The following is a 22870-nucleotide window of genomic DNA, read 5'->3' as shown; positions in this document are numbered from 1 at the left end:
TGCTCTCTCTATTGAATGCTTGTGTCAGCCCCAGAACAACAACTGCAGCTGGAGGGTGGGGGTTAGTGCAGTAGCTCTCTTTCTTACCTCCATGATGGGGTTGGAGGCCAAGACTTTCTCCTCAACATTGGCTTCACTGGCAGATCCACTGACCGTGGCAAAGTACCTCATGGCATACTTAGCAGAGACAGTCTTCCCGGCTCCAGATTCCCCACTGACAATGATTGACTGATTTCGCTCATCTCTGAAACACAAAGACATGTTAATTACCAGCTGAAGGACACTTATTTTTTGTCCCCCCAACTTGGCAACAACCCTTCCGCCATAAATGTTAGCAATACAGCAATAATGTAAGTGCATGTGGCAGAAACAAGGCTGTCAGTGGCCAAGCTGCCTGAGTGGCTGACTGGACCGCCTGCGACCAGGATGCTCAGTCAGGACTGATGCTGCCGCCACAGTCCAGCCAGCCAGCAGAGCTGCTCTGAGAACCTGGCCACGGTGAAGTACCTGTCACCACTATTCACTACGTGCTTCTGCAGCTACTTCTATCCAGAGTCTCTGCTAAAGTGCTCCACTAAATTATCAGTGCTCATTAGTAAAGATCATTAATGCCATCTTACAGATAGAGAAATCAACAGCAGAGTCAGCAACAGAAACCTTTCGTCCGTCTGATCTAATCACCAGCTTTTCCCAGAATTGTTCTGAATCTGAAAAATTCAAGCAGGGATGTTCAGGACACAAATAGCAGCTCTAGAGTGAAGACGATCCCTTTGTTATGAAGTAATTTCTCCTCATTTAAAAAAAATAATCTCCATCTCCATTTGCTACTAAAACAATTTTCTCTCATCTCAAAGAGGGCTCTATCCATAAACCCCAACTGTATGACTAATAAACACACTACAAAATAACAAGGATAGAAATTAGCAGTTATATAGCCTGAATCTTTTAAAATAAAGACCATACATGCTTTATACAGTATTTTATATTTCCAAAGCAAAAGAAGTTAAAATGAACGGTATTTCAAAATAATCCCATGAGCTGGGTGAGCTTAACTCTATCTTACATACCGGAAAGTAGAGAAAGAAGGAATAAAAATTTACCCCAAAGATATTCAGAGCTGGGGCTGGAACACAGAAAGTATGACCAAGCCCCCGACCAGGCTGCACTTACAGCACAGTAACTGTGAATGAAATTTTGGGCACGCACATGTTCAGGCAGTACATACACAGTCTGCACAGCCTCCAAACGCCTGCTGAGGCCACCAGTAAATGCTATGCAGGGGAAACGAAGAAATATGCATGGAAAAACTATTTGTGGTTTCTGCAGCCTAAAGGTCCTCCAGGAGATCTGTGGTTCTATTTTGGAGATGGTAAAAAAAAAAGCTGCTGATGAAATTATGACGCTAAATTGCAGATCACGTTGTTACTCTCAAGCTGTTACCTATCTTCAAAAACATCCCCAAGCCCCCAGATAAGAGCATGACTCCAGCATCCATTTTGTGTTGCACAAAGACGTAGGCTAAAGGAGCCACTGGTTACGTCACGCATCTCCGGGAGAGCCAAGGTGGGATCCATTCAACCGAATGAAGGCATCGGCTGAAACAGGTTTTCCACATTTTTGGTAAAAGGAAATTACTTTAAGTGGCTGGGTGCTGATTTAAATTTAATAGGAAGGCGTTAAGAAGATCAAAGCAACCTAATTTTATGTTCTCAACTTCCATTTAACACATGAGATAGGTGCGAATGACTACAGCACAGTTCACACATCCACATACACCAAGCTGTCAGTCTCCGTGGGAAAGTTGTGGGAAAGCATAACTGTTCAGCTTGACACCAGGTTGTGTGTAGTCCAGGCTACGGAGACTGAACTGCCAGAGATGCCAGCCTCGGCCACAGGAAAATGAAAACACCCGCCTACGGGACCTTTCCTTACAGCGGCCATCAAGCCTGCTGCGCACACTCCTGAGGGAGGTCTGTGGTGCCTGGGATGGCTTGCGGTAGTGATGGAGATTTCCAGCTGGGAAAGGAAGAAGAAACACTTCTTCCCCGTTGCCCCCTCCCTGAGTCCACTGGCAGTAGATAGACATGCACACGGGACAGCCTGTAGCTCTGCCCGTCAGGAGGTGGCGTGAATTGTACGGATGCTCATGTTCAAAAAGAGCAGCGGAAGGACATGAGAGCAGTCCAGCCAAAGACCTAAATGGGACAACCAATAACAAACAATTTTCCGCTCACACAGACAGTTCCTGCAGTGAGTCAAAAACAGAGAACACTTTCTCATAGGACAGGCAGTGCTCTTATATTCCTCCACTGCTCTACCTCCACTGGTAGAAAAAAAACAACTACACCATTATAAAATATGAAACTTCTGGTCTGATTTCAGGAGCTGCCTAATACAGGAGATGGGCAACGACATAACAAGCTTTTCATTTGTAGATCACCAGGTCTGCTTCATGTATTAAATATACGAAGATTCATGAAGCTCAAGTCTTATGAAATGTATCCGCTGATGATTAAGCTTATTTTCAGCTTAGTTCCCAAAGTACAGAAGGCTTTCAGAAAAAAAAGTAATGCAACCTCAGTACTACAGACTTCTAACAAAACTGCCAACAAAAAACTAACTCTGTTGCCAAGAGAGGAAGAACGAAATAAAGGTGTCTCATTCTAACTGTCACATCCCTGAAGGACGTGTGTGTGAGCGTGGAAAGCGCACGCTGGTTTTGCAGTCCCTAGTCCCTCCTCGGGAGCTCAGGAGGGGTAGGAAACACTAGGCTCTTCAGAGCGCTGCAGAGGAGGGAGCTCCATGTTTTCAAAGACAGTAATGAAAAAATGAGGTTGAAATAATTTCTCCTTAAGAATACTGTTGCTAATTAGCCTAGCGTTTCCTTCCCCCATGTCATAAGATACGAAGACATACTCTTCTCCTTAGCACTCATTCATGTGCTCAGGAATAAGGGATCCATTATTATATTACTGTGTAAGTACATACACACATACACTTTTCATAAATTCGCCTAGAGAAGATACGGCTGGCTCTGTGAGAGCTGAAAACGTTGCTGCCACCTCTTCTGCAATGAATATTTGTGTTTGCAGCAGCTATGGCAATCATGAGAAACAAAGGGCTCGCTCATTGTCTGCAGCGGAGTCCTCTCGCATCGCCCTGCCAGCGCTCCATCCACGCTCAGAGCCACTCTTGTCTTCAGAAGTACATTAGTCCATTGTTTTGCTTTAACACACTGGAGTGACCATCCTCTAGCATATTATTCTTTCTGCTTTTTGGCAGAGAGAAAGGAAAACACAACGGAACAGCCAAGATCACACTCGACATTTGAGGAAGGAGAAATCAGCGTAACACAACACCCCAAACGCAACAGCGGCAGGGGATGAGCTGTTACTGCCACAACCCCAGGGAAGACTCGGCATATGGACGTCCTACCACAGGCAGCAACATACGTAGTCTTTCAAGAAGGAGGGTAGGGGTAGTCCTGCCAGGCAGCCGTGTCAGCTTGGCAGAGGGCTCTTTTATGTCATTAAAGAAACAAAATGCCACATTGAAAAGAAAGTAACAGGTAAAATAGAATCAAAATACCTTGGATAGCGCATGAAATGTGGTGAGAATTATTTTTAATGGTTTGGTATAAGCAACGGTCAGTCTAAAATAGAACCTCTGCTTATGCCAAATGAAATTTTCATAACCAGGCTGCATTAAAACCAAAACAAAACAACAAAGACCCAAAACAAAACAAAGGAAAAAATCCCCAGAAAACACAAATAACAGCACCCCGAGTTCTTTCTCGGGTATAAATAACGCTTGGAGTTATTTTTAGCTAAAACATTAGCCCTCAACCTTTGACCTGACATTTTGAGCACTTAACATGTCACCAGGCAGAAAAAAAGCTATAATTAAAACTTTCAGCCAATGAAACAAGTAAGTAGGGCAACAGTGTTATGTGTGACACCACTTTGCAGCCTGATGCCACAATCCATTATCTCTGCAATACTTCCTCATCTTCTTGGAGCTTTTTCTCTGAACAAAGCACATAATTAGATGATTTCAAAATTAAGATTACTTCTGAATGGAGGGAAGATTTTAATTATGCTTTTACAAAGAGAAATGAGAGAAAGCAAGCTGGGAGACAAGAAGGTGGAAGAGGCTTCTTTCACCCAGAGGTGGATAATGATCACATCCTAGGATACAGAATTACATTACAGTGATGCAATACTAAGCCAAATTATCTTGAAAAGAGGTGTTTAACCCCAGCAGACTGAAACAGATTGACTGGGAGCAGTTTACCATTCGTGGAAACACAAAGTATTATGTTCAGGCATCGGTCAGGATCACATTCAGCTTTTGCCATTTCTGAACAGTGCAGAAGAATAAAGGAATGACAAAACCAAAATAAAACCTCAGTTTTAAGATGATAGGCCCAAACATTTCACAAGCCAAAATGTGACATGATAGGCTGAGACTGCTTGCACTAGCAGGGGACTCGATTCAGAAATCTTCCATATCCACTCTCTCAGGCCTATACTTTAAGAGTCACGTGAGGGTAACAGCTATTTCTTGTCAAATAAAAGGACAGTAACACACTATGGAATAAATAACTGATCATTTAAAATAGTGTTATCTATCACAAAAATAATGCTGATGTCTAATTGTGAAAGGTAATATTCAGATGCTGTATCCAAGCCATACACAACTCCACTCCTTATGACAAGTAATGGCCATAGAATGAGCAATGAATGTCACTGATTTTTCATATCATAATTCCGCTAAGGGACAGAAACAGATTTGTGCATAGGCTGGTAAATTTTAAAGACAATTTTGCTTTACCTACAAAATTCTGTTGACAGGCAATACGTTTATGAGGAAATTCACTGTCAGAGTGCTAAAGCGGAATAGATGTAAGACTTACCTAACTCCTGGAAGCTTGAGATTACAACCTACATTCCAGCAGGGGTTTTTTTTATGCTTTGAAAAAACATTGCAAAATTCAACACTGAAGATAGCTTCTGCTCAAAGGGGGTTCAGCGTTGGGGAAAAAAGAGTGCTACAAACTGACTTGAGATACCTTACATAGAAAAGGGTTTTGCAGAATACGGATGAAATGACAATGTACAAGAAACCAGAAAGTGGTTTAAAAAAAAAAATCTTGTTTTCAAGATGTGAAAAAAAACCTTTGTTGAGGATGTGCATATATCTTAATGCAATACTTTTAACAGCATTGACTACTACTAACTTTAAATTCTGTATTTCATAGGAATCTAAGGGAGATGCTTTCAGAAGGGCTCACAAAGGAGGAAACGCTACTCCCATGAGGTCACAGCTGTCAGCTTCAGTAGAGGAAAGAGCAAGACTGTCACTGGGCACCTCCAGTGTGTACAGAGTGCTGCAACAACACTGACTAATCATTGATAGCTGTCATTATCTAAGGCAGCTTTTAACGATTTCAGTTGACCAATGGAAAAAACTGAGGCAAAAAAGAAAAAACAGTGCAAGAAATGAAACAATAAAGTTACTAACATTAAAGGCAGAGTTGTCAATTTTCAAACAATTTTCATTCCTTAAGATCACTACACCCACTGAAGCTGGTTCCCTCAAAAACCAAAACAGCTTACCGCATCACAGCCGTTATTTCGATAGCAAACTGTCCAAACAGATCAGGATAATCAAGACATATAGACTAAAAAATCCCTACAGACATCTTTGTTTGCCTTCTTCCTCTATACCAACAGAAAATCCCTCTTTGAAGCAGGAACACCAAAACTGTTAAAAACCTACCCATCAATAAGCATTTCAGAGGGGATTAAAGAAGCCCAGAGCTATTCAATTTAATCATCAAAGCACAACATTGTTTTTGTGGTTTTATGCTTCCTATGACTGATGCATCAGAGGTATCACTTGATCTTGTCTTTCAGACTCATGACTCTGCAGCAAATAATGTCAAATAGATGTATATAAGCACAGACACCACAAAAAAATCAGCCTGGGAAAACAAACAAAAGCAATACAGAATTATTGACATCAACCTCAATATTCCTATCAATCCATCCATACCCAAGCCACCAGCATCTCTACCTGGCAAAAGTGTATCATTAACAGCTGATTTTAAAAGATTCTGATACAGACTTTGAAATGCTTGCCTGTGATGAACTGCTTCAAAGTTGAGTTGTCTCAATGCCATATAACATAGATGAGATTGGCAGAAAAGATCAGAGTGAGATATCCTTAATATAACATGAAGAGACCAAATAACAGGGCAATTTGATGAGAAGAACATTAGTACTTACTTTGCCTTTGATCCTAAATCATCTATGTTTGTTAACCTTGAGGACATTGCCAAGGTGCTGATGTTTTTAAGGAAGCTTCTTGTCAGGGTGGTTTGAAGGCCATCACCTTCAGGACATCTTGTCCCCTCACTGCTCCAGTGCTAAGAGGTTTAATTAAATCTACTGCCTTTTTTTTGTGGAGTTGCTACTGGTTTCTTCTTTTCTTTTGGAATAACAGGTTTAGGTTATGGCTAAGGGCACCAACCCCATGGCATATGACAGTTTCATCCTTTATTTAAATCAAAACAGCACAAACTGCTGCTAAAGGCCTGATCCTGAAACCTTCAAACATTGAAATCTCCTACTGCTTCAATGCAAGAACAAGAGCACAATAAATAGCTTTTATTTAATCTAGCGGTGACAGTCTGGTCTGCTTTATCTCACTGCTGTTCCTCTACTGCAGGTCTGTGTTAATAAGGTAGACTTGGAAGCCTGAAATTGCTTTACGTTTTCAAAACAGTGAATTTTGAACGATCAAAGAACCTGACACAAACTCACAGGGAAGGAACCTGTGACTCAGGGAACATTTGGGATAGATCCTGTTCTCAGCGTACACACATAATTACCATTAACATCAATGTGCGTCGTGCCCATCAAAGACAGAAAAGGAACTTAGTGATACGCCATCCTACAGCTGAATTACGGCAGCAGGAAAACCAACCCAAGAAAATAACTTAAAAACGAATGACATTGCTGAAAGGTCAGATAGGCTTCATTCTGAAATGCTGGCATGTTTGAAATCTTGCTGTACTTCCATTAGCTGCAGCTACTCCGAGAGCCAGAGGATTAACCAGGGACCAACACAAACCTAGTTTAAGCTAAGTGACATGTTTTACACCCTACACTATAAAACAGATTTCCAAACTGCGCAAGAATACACATACATGCATGCAGCTGACATGATGAAGTGTCTCCAGCAATGCAACTCTGACCTAAGTAAGCATCCCACTTTTTGCAATCAATCTCTCAGCATCCCCGTTGCATATTTGTGACAGCATATGACCAAAACCTGCAGTATCTACAGTCAGAACATTCACACATCTTTGTATCTGAGAGCATGACTAAACAAATCTGTTTAATAAAGATCAGTTTCCCCCCATGAGGCAGCTATAACAAAAACAAGAGCACAGAAAATTTTACCAAATAACTTCCTCATTGATAAGATGAAATAAAAGAAGTTTACACAATGCACTGAAAATAAAAGCAGTGTGGAAGTGCTAAATATCATTGTAACTGCTTTATCGATGTTCCCAAAGAACTTGGAAGTATTGATATTATAGGAATAGAGAAATACATCTAATACTCCACCCATTCCAAACAGCTTATTCAGTCTTGGCATAATGACCCACAGAAAAGATTTTAAACTCCTTTCTTGCGAAATCCATCGGCTTTCATCAGGTATCAATATAAAGTTAAGAGTTCTCCGTAGTATCGAACGTTTTGTGAGCTTCACAGAAAGCAGCTTGATTAACTACTGAAGAAATTTAGGAAGGAACTTCCCAGCCGCAGGCGGCCAGCCCCAGCAGGCTAAAGGGAGCACTGTCCTGCAAGGGACTGGGCATCTTCCAACGCAGGAAAGAGGATGCATAGCAGACGAATGCAGGGAAAAGAATAAAGCAACCGAAGGACAAATCAGTGGTATAAGATGAAATGGTGAGGTTTTGCACACCTTACCTGAAGGCTCACTAAATAGGTCCGACTTCAATAAATGTTGAAATAAATAGTTTTCTAAAAGTACCAGTGATTGTAAACTTGAAACCAAAATACGTCCATATATTTTTTCCTAGAACACTCTTCTTTTTTCAGCACAAAATGTGGTTTGGGAGAGATACAAGGATTTTTTTTTGCAGAGCTCACCAGCCTGTGCTCTCCCCAACACCTGCCCTTCCCAGTCCCCCGTCAGGGTAGGTCCCAGGTTCACTCTTTGGGCAATTGTGCTCCACTTTTGTGTGATGCTTCCATTGTTATGGAAGTTATTTGCTTTTCTAAAAGACCAAAATTGCTTTTTTACACTTACCCTAAAATGAAAGGCAGCTGTAAAACCCACCAGCCCTGGATGGTTTAACACAAGTCAGTGCAATATATTTAGCTTCACCTTTGCCTAAGCGCGGTGTTGTGTGGCAGCAAACAAGGCTGTACATGTTTAGCAGCACTTGTTCAGTGCAAAGGCCTTTGAAATTCAGCCCAGGGTGTGCAGCGTCTGTTAGGAGCCATTATAAAAATTGGCAACTCTACAAACCCACGATTTGCTTTTCAAGTAGAAGCAATTTAACTGTTCAATAAATAAATAAATAAGAATTCATTCAGCAGTTTTCTAATGCTCTCGGACCGATCGAGAACAGCAGCAGCCAGGTCCGGGCAGCCTTCCCGTGACCTCTCTCATCGAGGGCAGGAGGCAGCATCTTGCCCTTCGTCAACCTTCTGAACAAACTATTTTAATCACAAAGTTCTTTGCAGCCCTAAATAAGTTCTGCTATCCCCTCTTTCCAGATTTCACTCTTGGCCTCCTTAACATGGGAAAGCACCCCCGCTTTGTCCTTTTACTTTCCCACTGCTTCCTATAGCCCACATAACAGAAGCACATCTTTCCGTTCTCTTTACGTAGCTGCTGAGCCCCCCTCCCTGGGAGGTCACCTTCCTCTGGAGAAGTCTCCCCTGCAACCAGGCAGCACTGATAAATGCCACCCCAGCGCCCTACCTTCACCTGTACCGCAGGAAACCCTTTTCCCTCATTTTTTATGTTTCCTCTTTGCAGTGCTCCTTTGCACAGCGGGCACAGCCCCTCCTTCCCCACAGAGCCACGTCATCCCGGCGTTCCCAGTGCCAAAGCCTCCAAATTCACTTGTATTGGCACATCCCAAAAGGTGCGGCCTGACACAGATAATTATTTTTTCCGCCCTCAAAGGGCTGTTGTGTGGATTAACAAGGTAACTTTTGTAAAACGCCCAGAATGTGCAAAGTGCTATGTAAGCGCTAAGGATTATTATTAGAGACTAAAGTGCTTTGAACCATTCTGCGGCGATATGATGGGGGGGGGGGGGAAGTGAGTTCCTTAGTGCTATGCCCCAGGAGCAAGCATCACTTCTTGCGCGAACAGCAGCCCCATTTCTTGGTCTGTTCCACCTGCACAGCCTGTACCCATCGCTTTGACTATCTGGACCCAACGTGCTCTGACCTGACATATCCCAGTCTTCACAGACGCCACGCATTAGCAATTCAGAGACACGTTCAGCTACACCTTGAGTCACAATAATTGCCCCCGACTAAGCAGTAAATTAATTCTTTGTAAAATCATTCATTTTTAATAGGCATGAAACATTAGCCCAACAAACCATGTTCTTTAACCACATTTCTAAATATATTTCCAGTTTAACTGTTTTTTTAAACCTAACAGTATTTCTCACTGACATCTTCTTTAGCCGCTGAAGAAAAGAGGATGTTCTGAGCACAGGACCGGGGGCTGGAAGCTCAGCACCTGGGACCAACTACGGGCTGATCCAGGCATGGCCACAGCACACCATCTCTGCCTTACTTGTCTTCTATACAAGCAGACATTGATATACCAGTATTAGAGGAGAGAGCCTTTGGTGAATGCTTGTAAAGTGCTTGGAAAACATGAAGCCTTCTGTGAAAGCAAACGTTATTATGCAATATATGTTACCTGGCACAGAGACCCCTTAACGCTGCAGGGAATGAAGGCATGCAAAATATAGCGTGCTAATTTTTGTATATTGAAAACAAATTAGCTTTGGGAGAATGTTACCAGGAAACCCACTTAACTGCTGCACTATCAATTACATACTCTATTCTCACATATTTTATTGTCAAGCTGGTGTGATCAAGTCATCAGACGCTGGATCGGGATTTTCGATTCAGGGGCTTTATGCCCTGCTTTTGCCACCTTGGTGAACCCACCAAAGTTGCTCTCCCACTCCCCATGTCTGTTGCAACTTACTTATAAAATGGAAATAACGATACTGATCTCTTCTGTAGAGGACTTTGAGATCCGCTCATGGAAAGTGCCAAACGAAGGTGAAATATTACTGTTATACATAACCTGAATTCTCTTGAGTCTGTTCCAGCTGCAAACTCAGCCACCCTGAAACACCTCAAGTTCTTAAGCATCTTTTGGTCCTCTTCAACAACAGCTTGGTAAAAACATTCTGCAATACTCTCAAAACCAGCGGATGCACTTTTGTCTTTTTAAATTAACAAATCGCACCACTTGCCATTTTAACCGTATCCAGGAAACACAGCTCTTGACTGTAAAAATGGCAAAAGGTGAAAAGATAATGAATTGAAGGTAACATCTCTCAACACACAGAAATGAAGAAAACCGAGGTCAGAACACGCTGCAAAATCATGACAGATTGCACTCCAGAGGAGCGCAAAGATGAGCCAGCACTATGCAACCGATTTATCTAGGGATTAGTCAGAGGTCACTCCTGCAATAGTTTAGGAAAGCTCATTGCTTAGCTACCAGCAGGACACCTCACATGAACTCTAGCTTCCAGCTACGACCATACTTAACCCTTTTGTTGCCTAAAAATAATCACTGCCCAGACAAGTAGGCCCCTGATGTTACGTCAAGTTGACCCCATCTGCTGTCTTGTACCCGTAACATCATAAAATGTCAGACCCAAAGTGTAAGAGATTATTCCAAAATCATCTGTTCTCATCAGAAAGGACAATTTCCCTTTTCATTCTAATTTTAACAACAGAGCCCCAAAAGTACCATCTCCTTTCAAGGTAAGTATTTCATTTAAAAAGTCGTATGTCAAAGCCATGAGTCAAAGAAGGCCCTTGTATGTTCGTACAGTGCCCACCACAGCAGGCTCTCATTTCATAACTGGATGCAGATCCGCGATGGGCTGTCAATCATCCCCCTCCCAACTTCTGCCAGGGAAGAACAGAGCATCCATTTATCAGACACTCGGAAGCAAAGCAGCAGCTGATCAAACGTGCATTTTTATAAGAGGACATCATCTTGGGATGCCTGGGATAACTGGAGACTGTCAGTAAAGGTGCTTTCAAAACACCTACTCAACAGCTCACCAAGCTCCTTTTGAACAAAAAGTGATAGAAAAAAAATCTTACTGTAGCTGAGAGCCATCAGATACATGCCTAAAATCTGACAAAACAGAGAGGCAGCCTGCTTATTAAAGGTAATTTAATGAAAAAGATACACACTAACATTGAATAAATCATTATACTTTGTCCAAACAGAAAAAGCAAAACTTTGGAGAATGACGCTTTAAACACTGTTGCTTTCCGTCCTGGTATTCATTGAGTTTTATAGGGATCTCATCAGTATGTAATTCTATTTGCAGATGTCACTTTCAACTTGTGCTTTGCTAGACAGCTTTACTAATTAATCAGAAGGAAATCTCCAAGTTAATTTGTTAACTTGAAAAGCACTGAACTCTGCTGTACCCATCAACAACCAAAAGTAGAATGGAACAAACCAGACCAACAAAGTGCTGATAAAAAACCCCACATTATCTTAATTACTGCAATATACCCTTACTAGGCAGGCACAGGGATCCCGTCTGAGAGTGATTTAGAACCTCTTTCCCTAATAGTATTAGGAAACTGATAATCGTAAGTCTCATACGTTAATGCAATTCTTAACAGTTTCAAGAGTATAATCATCAACATGTCCTCTTATTGCAAACCATACAGCTAAAACCAGATGCTTCTACTGAATATTACAAAGAAAATGAGCTGCACCTGCTGATGGTTATGATTCCTACTGAAGTTGTAATGCTTTAAAACCAAAAAAAATCAAATACTTGCCAACTGATGCTTTGCTTCAATTTTCATAGTTACCACAGAGGGTAACTGTGAAGACTGAACTTCTTTTTTGTTAATAATTTGGAAACGCTGACTTACAGAAGTGGTACGCATTGTAGTTCACAGGGTTCAACACATGAAAACACCCACATGATGACATTGTGGTTTATATTTCTGAGACAAAAATAAGTTCTTCAATAATAATTTACTTCCTTTTAAACCACTCGTCTGCCTTAAACGTTGTCCCAAACCTGTATACGTTTGCTCAAATGAAGCAAGCTATCCATGAACACATTGCCTATCTGTGAGAAGAGAGGGACCTCCGAGTGCAGGTCCCAGCCCTTTCCAAAAGCACAGCTTCTTACAGCTCCTCCTACAGACCCACAGCAGCCCCCAAACTGCTCTGCCCAAAAGCCCTGTGGCAGGGGGGAACCCCTCGGACAGGTCCCCATCCCACCGATCCTGCTCCCTCCCGCTGGGACACGCTCGCGGGTGCACCTCCTCCTGCTGGGACGGAGGAAGAGATCTGCTCTGGAGCCCTTACACCTGCGGTCTGGAGGAGCATACGACCCAGCCCGGTAAAGTTATTGGTAAGTATGAGGCGTACGTAACCCTAAGTCTAACATAATTTAAATGCAGCTGTAAAACTAGTTCACTGCTTATTTTGGGCACAGCAGAGGAAAGGTGTTGGAAATGAAGCTGTCAGTCTGTGCAGAGGAGCTGTAGGAGATGGAGAGAGAAAAGGAAAAAGGCAGAGAGACACAGATGAGAAGGAGGGAAGAGAAGGGGAGAGTGGGGCGGGGGGGGGGAGAAAAAAAAAAGAAAAGAAATAATAATCCAAAATGAGATTAGTCTTAAAAGAGCTGTGCATGTTTCCCTGTGCTGAAAAAGACAAGAAGCAACTGAGCAAACAGTAATCACTTATTTGATTGCCAGCTATGGGTAAAGACGAGCCATATTCCTTTTCAGTAACCCTCCACTGGAAACTGGTGACAGAACTGCTGTTGAAAGAGGAAATAACGGATGCCCAAACGGCACACCCCTCCACAGCCCACGCATACCACACCATTCGGCGCTCTCTATGCAGAAAATTTCACATGCGAAGGAATCTCTATGTGCTCCTTCATACTGCAATTACCCCCAGGCAGTTGTTGAATATCACTTTTCGCGCACAAGCCAGATGTGAGCTCCATCCCTGTCATTCCAGCAGTCAACATTTTTGCACCGTACTTTTTCTGAAGACACAAAGTAAATATTTAGTGTACAATCACTAGCTTTCCTGATTGCTGTCCTGGGGCATTTTCTATGGCTGAAGACGACCACAGAGATCATTTAGTTACAACCATGCACATGGAAAGAGTTTCTCAGCCACAGCAGATGGAGTAATGAAGCTGGCAAGAACAAATTATAAATCATTAAATTATAAATTAACAAGAAGACTTAAGGAGTAAATATTTAGAAAAGCTCACTGAAGCCTGACGGATAGGAGCATCGTGACCAATTATTCCAGTGATCATTTAAACATGGAGTTAGGAAAGATTAGAAACAACAGAAAAATAAATCTCACCAATTACATGCATAAATGCAGATTAATGCCATATGTGTAGCTACAATACGAATAGTCAATGCAATTATTAAAGCGTTAATGAAATAGTCACAGACAATCTGATTTTCATTTTTAAATAACCAGCTGCAGAAATGTAAAGCTGCGTATTTTTTTCTTTAACTTCGTAATTCAGGAGTAAATGGTGATTTGTTCAGAGTGTAGAAAGTACCACTGAAGTTAAAGGGCAGGACAACTGATTAAAGAATTGGAAACAGCATTAGAAAACGAAATTCAATGAGCAAACGCAGAATGTCCAAATGACAGAAGAAGTTCTTAAAGACAAACAAGCAGAAAAAAAAGAAAGAAAAAGAAAAGGAAATAAACATTGGGAAACTAAATAAACAATGAAATTGTTACTTCGGCGTACAGGAATTTTTTTCATTTTCATTGTGTGCTCAAGATTTCATTTTGCACCTATGAAAGTACTGTCAGTTATTCATAAAAGAATAACAAATTGTTTATAACGTTGTAGATGCACAAAGGAATTAATCCATTAATGCAAAAGGATTACTTAAGATCATTTCCATGCTTATATAATTTCTCATAATTTGTTTCAAAAAGGAACTTCTACCGCATCTTATTTGTTGTTATTCAGGACAGCAGAATTGCTGGAGGGCACAGCGAGAGCTGAAGAGCAGGCAGTTAACACAAAAAGCAAAAACCACAGCAGAAACTCTAGCCAAAATCTCAGCCCTCTGAGTCTTCCTCTGACGGCAGAGAATGCAGATGGTGGCAGACAGAAATCTCCACTGCACAGGCTTCAGCTAACAAGCACACAGAATACAGGCGAGCTGGCAATGTGAAATTTCAACTCAGGTAAGAGGTAAGCCCGCTCCAGACAGTGGTTAGAGGCAGCTGGTGGAGAGAGATCCCCCTCCAACCTCTTACTTCCACTTGTTAACATTAAGAACAAAAATTCTGGGAATTTGGATTACATCCATCACTGACATAGAATTGCAGGTCACTGTACTGTACCTCAGACGTAAAATAAGGCTAATAAATTCTTATTTTGTAGAGCTTTTAGAGGGACTTGAGTAGCAAGTCTGTTTAAAACAACAGTGATCTAGATCTGTAAAACAACAGTGATCTAGACTGAAAGAGCCACAATGCAGATGTGACTGTCGTAACACACAGTTTTGCCTTTATATTCCCACACCAGATTATATGTCTATTTTCTTAGCAGAAAGGAAGTAAGGCGAATACCTCTGCCATTCAACAGTGCAGACGTAGGGTATTTTTGAAACATTGGCTATTTCGAAATTACCCTGAGTCATGAAATGTTGCACTGTACCGTACTGTTTTCTTTTGAAATTATCTATTACGTGGGTATCGCGAATCACCATATTCACGTACGCAGCTGACTAACTTGACAGCATACGGAGCATTTTATTCATTCTAGCTCTCATATGGATTCTTAAATGAGCAGATAGCTAATTTCAAAGTTGAACATTTTATCATTTCAACCCATTCTCCCCTTGCCTCCCCCTCCTACAGTACAGCTTGAGGGCCATCTCAATTAATCCAGAGATCTGCCACTGTTTTACTTGATTAATTCGACCATGGGCTGTACTGTCAACAAGAAAAACTGTATCACTAGCTTGCAGCTAACCAGTGAGGATACCAGGACCATCTTGTTAACCAAAGACCACACAGTAGCCCAAAAGATCTTTATCCTAGAAACGAAATATTTCAAAAGCTCCTCAAATTGGCAGGCTCTTGGGGTGAAGAGGAAGAAGTTTCTAACAACCACTATCCTTGGGCGACAAGTTCATTTTAATGCAACATTTAAAGAAACGAGGATGTCCTGCGCGGCTGTTACAGTGTCCTTAGAGACACCGTTTTCAGGCACTCTGTGCAATCATCCCTCTGCTCCCTCTTAATTCTAGTCAACAACAGCCACCGGCAGGTTACATAGCTGGGACTTTACCGACATGAATAAGGAGCCTATAATAGCACCCATAAACCGAGTGATTTTTTTTTTTTTTCTGTTGCCAGTATCATATATAAATATGAAACAGCTAAGAATCTGGCACTTTTCTCTTACTCATTAAAAAGTATCTCCACATTTTGCTAATCAAATTAAAACAACATAAACTTATAAAGCACTGGGCTAATTTTAGACCTAAATACTGACGAGATCTGTGGTTGTTCCTGTTAACCTGTCAGTGGCCATGATCTCCACGGCATTCGTAATGCTTTACCGTTCGCAAATTTAGGCAACTTATCCTCTTGTGAAATCTACTAAAACACTGGATAAAAGACAGATCTTGCAAAATATTTCATGAGCTATAAATGAAAGAGAAGGCCATCAGGCAGAAATTTTAAGTCTTATTCCTTTTAGAAAAACAATGAATTCAAGACCCGTGGTCTACAAACCTGGCCATCTGCTTATACGCTTCTTCAGCCACTGCAAAGATATGTGGATCCATGTCCCCCATATTTTGGCCACTGTACGCATTGATGATATCTTCGCCATAGATAGGCAGCTGTTCATAAGGATTTATGGCCACTAAGACGATACCTACAAAGGAAATGAAACAAAAGGAATTTTTAATACTTGTTTCAAAATAAAACAAACCAAAAAATGGCTTTAACACCAACTATTGTTCTAAAGTTTCTAAAAAGACTAACTAGAGAAGAATAAGGATCTGATACGACTGACTTCAACAGATGTTTATTCTGACCACATTTTTGCATACAAAAAGTGTCAGAAGAGTTTACTTCTACCCTGCTTTAGGAGACACATCAGGGACAACTTTTTACTTTTTCTCTCTATCTGCCTTTCCTAAGCTAGCATGCACGAAACAACCAGGTTCAGAGTGTGCTGACTTGAAATACAGCCTGCTCAGTGCCTTAAACCAATGAACGTGCATTGTACTTGCCTGGGTTTTACTGTGAATTACAAATGATAATGTGATTTGTGAATTGTAACTACTACGTGGCCTCGCTGACTGTCAGTTTGGATATGTGAAGTGTGTTAACCCTTCAGCCATTATGCTGTGCCCAGGAGTAACATCTTCAGTTTTTGTAACAAGCAATGAAGTCGAGTCATGGTGTAATCTGGATTCCAGGGCATCTCTACCAGTCAGGCAGGACAACCTCCTGCTCAAAGGGGTCAAAAATAAATACATGTAGACATATTTCATAGGGCTGATACACAGCAGTACACAGTCATGTCAGGAAATTAAGTAATTACAACTCTAGAAGGCACCATAAAACCCTCATCTTGTACATCTGTGTGTATAACTACTTACACTTTCCATTTTCTAGTTTTTCCATCCCAATTAAACACGTATCTGCCTTTTTTAATACCACTCATTACTACAGCATTTTCTAAACTCACGCCATCCTTTTACTCTCCCCGCACGAGAAACCTTAGTCTTACTCCATAGAACCTTCCTAGCCACAAAGTGAGATCTCAAATGCTTTTGGTATGATTTTCTTTTTCATGAGAAACGAGGATTGCTCTGCCCACAGGGATGATTTGACGAAGATTACTTATACCTTTCTCTCCTGCAGCATTTACAATGGGTAGGGAACATTTATTTGCTCCATGCAGGGGTGAAAACACTGGTCAACTGCCACATGAGACCCAGCCATGTCAGGCAAACTGTGTTCTCTTGACATGGCAATTCCTCCTCACCTTGACAATGTGGTAAGGGGGGGGGGGGGAAGAAACTCTAATTTTAACCGTGGCCATTTTAAATATAGCATTTCTTCCTACATATATATTTTGGTGCCTAAAAGCGACAACGCAGGTGCAGATGGCTGCATAGCGACTATAGGAAGCATGCTACATACGGTCCTTGGACAAACCATCCCTGAAGAACCTGCGCCAGAAGCATCTCCATAGCACTCAATTCGCTTCTAAATTTACTCAGAAATTCACACCCACGCACACACACTTCCTCAATGCAGATCCCAGCCCTCGGCTCCGCGCAGATTACAGCGTTGTGATGTCTGTCTAAGAAATTTTCCATGGAAAAGCTGGGAGAAGAGAAGTGAAAGCGTCTATAGTCTGGCACTGCTGCTGGGAGCATCATCCCATTTTTAAATCCTGTCCTGCGTTTATAGATCAAGCACAAACCATAGCAAAAACATTAAACAACAGAATATCTTCCACGAAGAGATCTGAGAGACCTCGATTTCCTCGAATATATGGCAAGTTTTATGGCTAGACATGCCCATGTAAGTAGAGACAGTGTTTTTCCATCGGCCATGACTTCACTGAAATGACTCAGGAGCTCAAGTGAAAAGTCTCTATAAAAATTTATGCCAAGTTCTAACGCTTTAGTGATGAGCCAAAAAATAAGAGGGGGGTTAGGGAGGGGAAGGGACCTCGGTACTAGCAGACTCGAGGAATATTTTCGGTGTTGGTTTTTAACATCTGCCCTTTGTAATGTGAAAAAGTAGTAAAAAGTTAAGTAAGGCCGCGCCGCCGAGTCGAGCCTCCCAGGCTTACAAGTCTAATCAAAGAGACATTAAAAAAAAGCTGTATGAGGCTTCAGACAATTCCCTCCGCTTCTGGCTACACTGGCAAAAATACACCCTTCAATTCAAAACAAGCAGCCCCATGACAAGTCTCCAGCATACTAAATCATTTAACTTCAGTAGTGATCCGTAAAATCAACAAGCAACTGCCATCTGGAAATATCCAAAACAACTGAGTTAGGAATTATATGCTTTCTATGGAACTTTTAAATCAGCCTGTCTCACAGGACTATAATCCAGATTAATTTATATATAACTTCTCTTTATCTCCACTAAATCATACTGCAGTTTTAAGAAATATCACAGGCCTTCCCAAATCAGATTTAGGTGTGCTTTTGTTCCTACAATTACGCTAAATTAAACTCTGGCTACTCTTTTTGCCATTCTTAGCTAATTCTTTTATCTTGAATGTATTCACCCATCTGTGGACAAACTGGACATTAATATAAATAATTTATTAATTTAAATTAAAGTTTGCTCTCCTGCATAGCAGGCAGTACTTTATACATCTGAACTAACCAGCAGCATTCACTGAGTCTTCATCACAGCCACAGCAGTTTTTCCATGTAAGCATTCAAATTTTCCTTTGTAACTTTTCAACTTCCTTCATTAATTCTTCATTTCATATTCCCAATAGTAAAGCAAAGTTCTAAATCACCTCTGAATTGCTGGTGAAAGGCTGACTTGAAATTAAGAAATCGGGAGGCTTGCTGTTTAAAAGTTTGGATTACTTCAAAGTGAAATTTTAAAGAATTTAATGCCCATTTGACATATCACACTAAGGACAGCATGGTTGAATTAAATTCTAGTGCAGTGGACATCCATCCGTCCCAGTTCTAGTTCTGATGGTTGAGAACAATGTTACCATAATTCTCTTGGTGGATTAAAGTGGTTTTAATCTACTTCGGGCTAAATCAGCTGGGTTAGCTCAAACCACCTTCACGGGGTGTTTAAACTAACCTGGCTAATATGTGAATCGACGGGAACTGATAGAGCGGTTTGAAAGGTGAACATCCGTGGCCAAAGGATCAGGTTTTTAAAGGCCAACACGCCAACTTTATTTTCCTTAGCTTATAACATACATACACCTACATCCCAAGCTAATAAATCCACAGCATACTGTATTCCTCAGGTCACCAGCGAGCGTTAAACCTCCTTCACCCGCACTGTGACCACCGGGGACCCCCACGCTACGGGACCCACACGTTTCTAATAAACCCACGCGCAGTACCCAGAATCATCACTTGAGACTTGTTTGGAAGCAAAACAGCCGACCAAGCTCCGCCATCCCAGGCCCTTTGGCAGACCCGTTCCATGAAGAGCTAAAAGCCTTCCAGCCCTATGAGAAACCATAAACCAGCCAAACCCACAACTAAATCTGCACCAGGGAAAACATGAAAACAACACATTTTCCCAAACACAGCAAAACAAAACTAGCGTACAGCACATTCCTTGTAAAAGGCTCTTAAATGATGCTAAGCACAGAGCATGTTTGCAAGCAGCCAAAACACAAACCGGGCAGGCTGTCTTATGGGAGGGGGATGGTGGTATCACTACGCATGGGACCACGAAACTCAGGCTGAAAACCCCTTACAAGCTCAGGCCGTGAGACTCCAGTTGCAGAAAAGCCTTTTCACAAAACGTTCCCCCATCAAGAGCTTTGCCGTGGGGGCACTAGGAACAGAAACACAGGTGATGTCTAAACTGGGGGAACTGAGGTGGTTTCCGAGTGCCGGGACCGGAACGTGCACCCTCAGCAGGGGTTGCCCAGAGAGGCTGCGGTATCTCCATCACTGGAGATACTCAAACACTCAGGTACTTTGACTGGCCCAAGCCTTGAGCAACCTGATCTAGTCAGACCTGTTTTAAGTAGGGAGCTCCACTGAAAACTTCGAGAGGTGCCTTCCAACCTAAATTATTCTGTGCCTTTAGTCATGCTCTGGCTGCATGATGGGATGAGACGTGGGTATGAATCATCTCCCACTCCTACGGGAATGAAGGCTGGCTGCAAGCAGAGGGAGGCAATGTCTGATTCAGTCCCCCGTAGTCTGGACACTGCTGAGAGCAGGACTGGGAGCAGATGCACTCTGCCGAGCATCCGCAGATTAGGAATAGCCAGAGTGAGCACAATGTGGCAGGACATTAATGCCAGCAGTCTGCCCACCACAACATGTTTAACGTGCTGGTTGCCTTAGCTCTCCATACCCATCACCACGGGTGGAGCTGTAACAGTGACCAGAAGAGGGAAAATCTGACCCTTGGCGTACTCCATATGCAGACCAGGACAGGACAAGGCCTTCAGCTGCAAAACACAAATTCCTGCTTCAGACACCTGCAGTCATGGTTAGGTGATATCTGTCAAGGGCCACCTTGCAACATGACTTCCCTACTCTACAGTTTGCGAAGTAGCGCAAAGTACAATGGAATTATAAACAGCAAGTCTAATATATGATAACATCAAGAAGGCTCGATATACCCTGGCATGTGATACCCAGAACTGGGACTGCCCTACAGAAGTCTGATTAAAGACAAAGTCAAATTGCATATTTAAAAAGAAATCATGGGGCATGTTTTCTGCTGGCATAAACTGAGCTACAATGAATATGCAAATGATAATTTGACTACACCTACTGGAAGAATGAGTTTTTGCCTTAATCAGACAATTATGAGAAGGAAATTTTCAATATCTGGTTTCTAGCAATCACATATCATCATATCATGTTTTGTTTTACTCAGCTTAAAATGTAAAAAATCCACCAATGACTTAAACTGTTTCTTATGCACTAACACAATATCCAAAGTACATATTTGAATATTTGAAAAAATAACGTTTTTTTATATTGAAAGGTTATATTAAAAGTTAGCAATATATTTTGACTAAACACTGAGATTTAAAAGAAACACATGCACATACAGAAAAAAGCCCAGAAGCATGAAATATAAATTTTAAGCCTAAACTATCTCACAATGTTTCTTTAAAATAGACCACTCGGCTGCAATTTTAAACCTATGATGAAGTGATCATTAAAGTAACTTCCCCCATTCTGGCCATCTGAATATATCACAGGCAATTACAACTTCGGGTAACCTCTACTGTGAGTTCAATGGTATTTTTAAAACCAAGATTGCTCATAATCGTGAACGGACATGCATTGGCTCACGCACTGTTACAAATTCAGTCCTGTAGTGGCACTGATTGGAAAACATGAAAAAGAAAATAAACTGGTATTTTCCGTACAGAGAAAGAGGAGCTCAAGGCAGAGGTAGGCAACAAATCCACCAAACAGCACGGGTAGCCTCCTGCATCTGCGCCGTGCGAAGCTCTCCTCCAGCCCACGCCTATCTCAGCAAGCCTAAGGGGAACACCAACCAGCCAGCAATCTCACCGGCAAGCTAAAATTGCCGAATACACATTTTATAAACAGAGTCCGCTGGGAAGCTAGAGGGATACAAAGCAAAGTCAATTTTCTCTGAACCTTAATACTGTCAAGTCTATTTGATGCGCTTAATGACTACAAACACAGGGACTTTCATAAGAACAGCCCAACACGTCCTATCATTAAATTATTTTAAGTTAAAAGCACGCATATCAATAATCAACTTTCCTTTTCCTGACTACAGCATTCTCTGTAAAGATTATGGTATGAAAAGACTGTACTTGCCACAATAGGTATAGATTAGTTTGGAGTCTATAAATCGAACTTTGAGGTTGTGTAAAACAGCAGGTTCATGGAGATAACTGAGCGCTGTGAGGTCATTTTCACCAACAAGTATGTCAGGGTTTCGCAAGGGCGGGAGTTCCTTGGTCTTCGGGTCTAGGCAATACTCTAGGTCCTGAAAATCAAACGGAAACGCATGCTGAAAGAGCTGGTGCTTAGGTTTCCTCATTCAGTCCCTCCAACCATTCTTCCCAGCAAAACATACCCAAGTTACAAAAACACAATGCAAGATTTAAATTATCTGGTGATTTGAGGGAGCAGTTCCTTCTCCAAAAACATCATTTAAAATTTCCCAAAAGGGTTTTCTATATGCAACTGGCAACCATAAAGAGACGCCATCTTTTTAAACTACTACTTAAGCAAACCCCTTTCTTTTGCTGCCAAATCTTTTTATTAAATAAAACAAAATGTTATATCATAAATCTAACTAGTTTTTCGTATTATTTTCCTCGAGCTGACAGACAGAGGAAGCAGATTCCCATCAGCCTATAGCCAACTTCATACACAGTAACATGACACAAGAACGTTGGCAGAACGCCGTGAAGAACACATGAACTGAAAAAAAATGCTACTTAGAATTTTTGCAAATATAAATTAATCTCTAATGTAGATGTTTTAATTGCATCTGTCTCCAGATCTAAAATTACTTTATTTACCTGCTATCTTCTTGTCCCCACACAATGTGACTTAATTGGCAAACACCCCCACTCTGCTACATGCAATACTCAAGTGTGCAGCATCACCACACAGCCCGGAATATGGGGGGGATTAATCTTGTCACATTAAAAAGGTTGTACTCAGCTTGCCATATAAGAAATGTGAGTGAGTCAAAGACTGAAATGCATTCAAGTGAAATATTTTATTTAGAAGCTATTCTGTATATGTAATCTGTTCTTTTTACTTCATGGCTATGTAGGTCTGTACGAGAAAGT

The 22870-nt window shown here is 41.5% G+C and overlaps 1 protein-coding gene across 8 annotated transcripts in view; it reads right to left on the bottom strand.

Moving 5' to 3' along the window:
* Positions 1 to 22870, bottom strand: part of MYO5A (myosin VA) — a 105319-nt gene that overhangs the window by 60560 nt on the left and 21889 nt on the right. For all 8 annotated transcript variants that reach the window (XM_076347745.1, XM_076347747.1, XM_076347749.1 and 5 more), the window contains exons 3-5: positions 21882 to 22053; positions 16105 to 16249; positions 88 to 244 (exon numbers count right to left, since the gene is read on the bottom strand). In XM_076347745.1, the coding sequence (XP_076203860.1) occupies positions 88 to 244; positions 16105 to 16249; positions 21882 to 22053 (474 nt within the window). The remainder of the gene's footprint in view (positions 1 to 87; positions 245 to 16104; positions 16250 to 21881; positions 22054 to 22870) is intronic.

The sequence above is a fragment of the Aptenodytes patagonicus genome, chromosome 10 (genome assembly GCF_965638725.1).
Source record: "Aptenodytes patagonicus chromosome 10, bAptPat1.pri.cur, whole genome shotgun sequence".
Classification (NCBI taxonomy): Eukaryota; Metazoa; Chordata; class Aves; order Sphenisciformes; family Spheniscidae; genus Aptenodytes; species Aptenodytes patagonicus.
The sequence above is the reverse complement of the archived record's forward strand: the minus strand, read 5'-3'. Positions and strand labels throughout refer to the sequence as shown.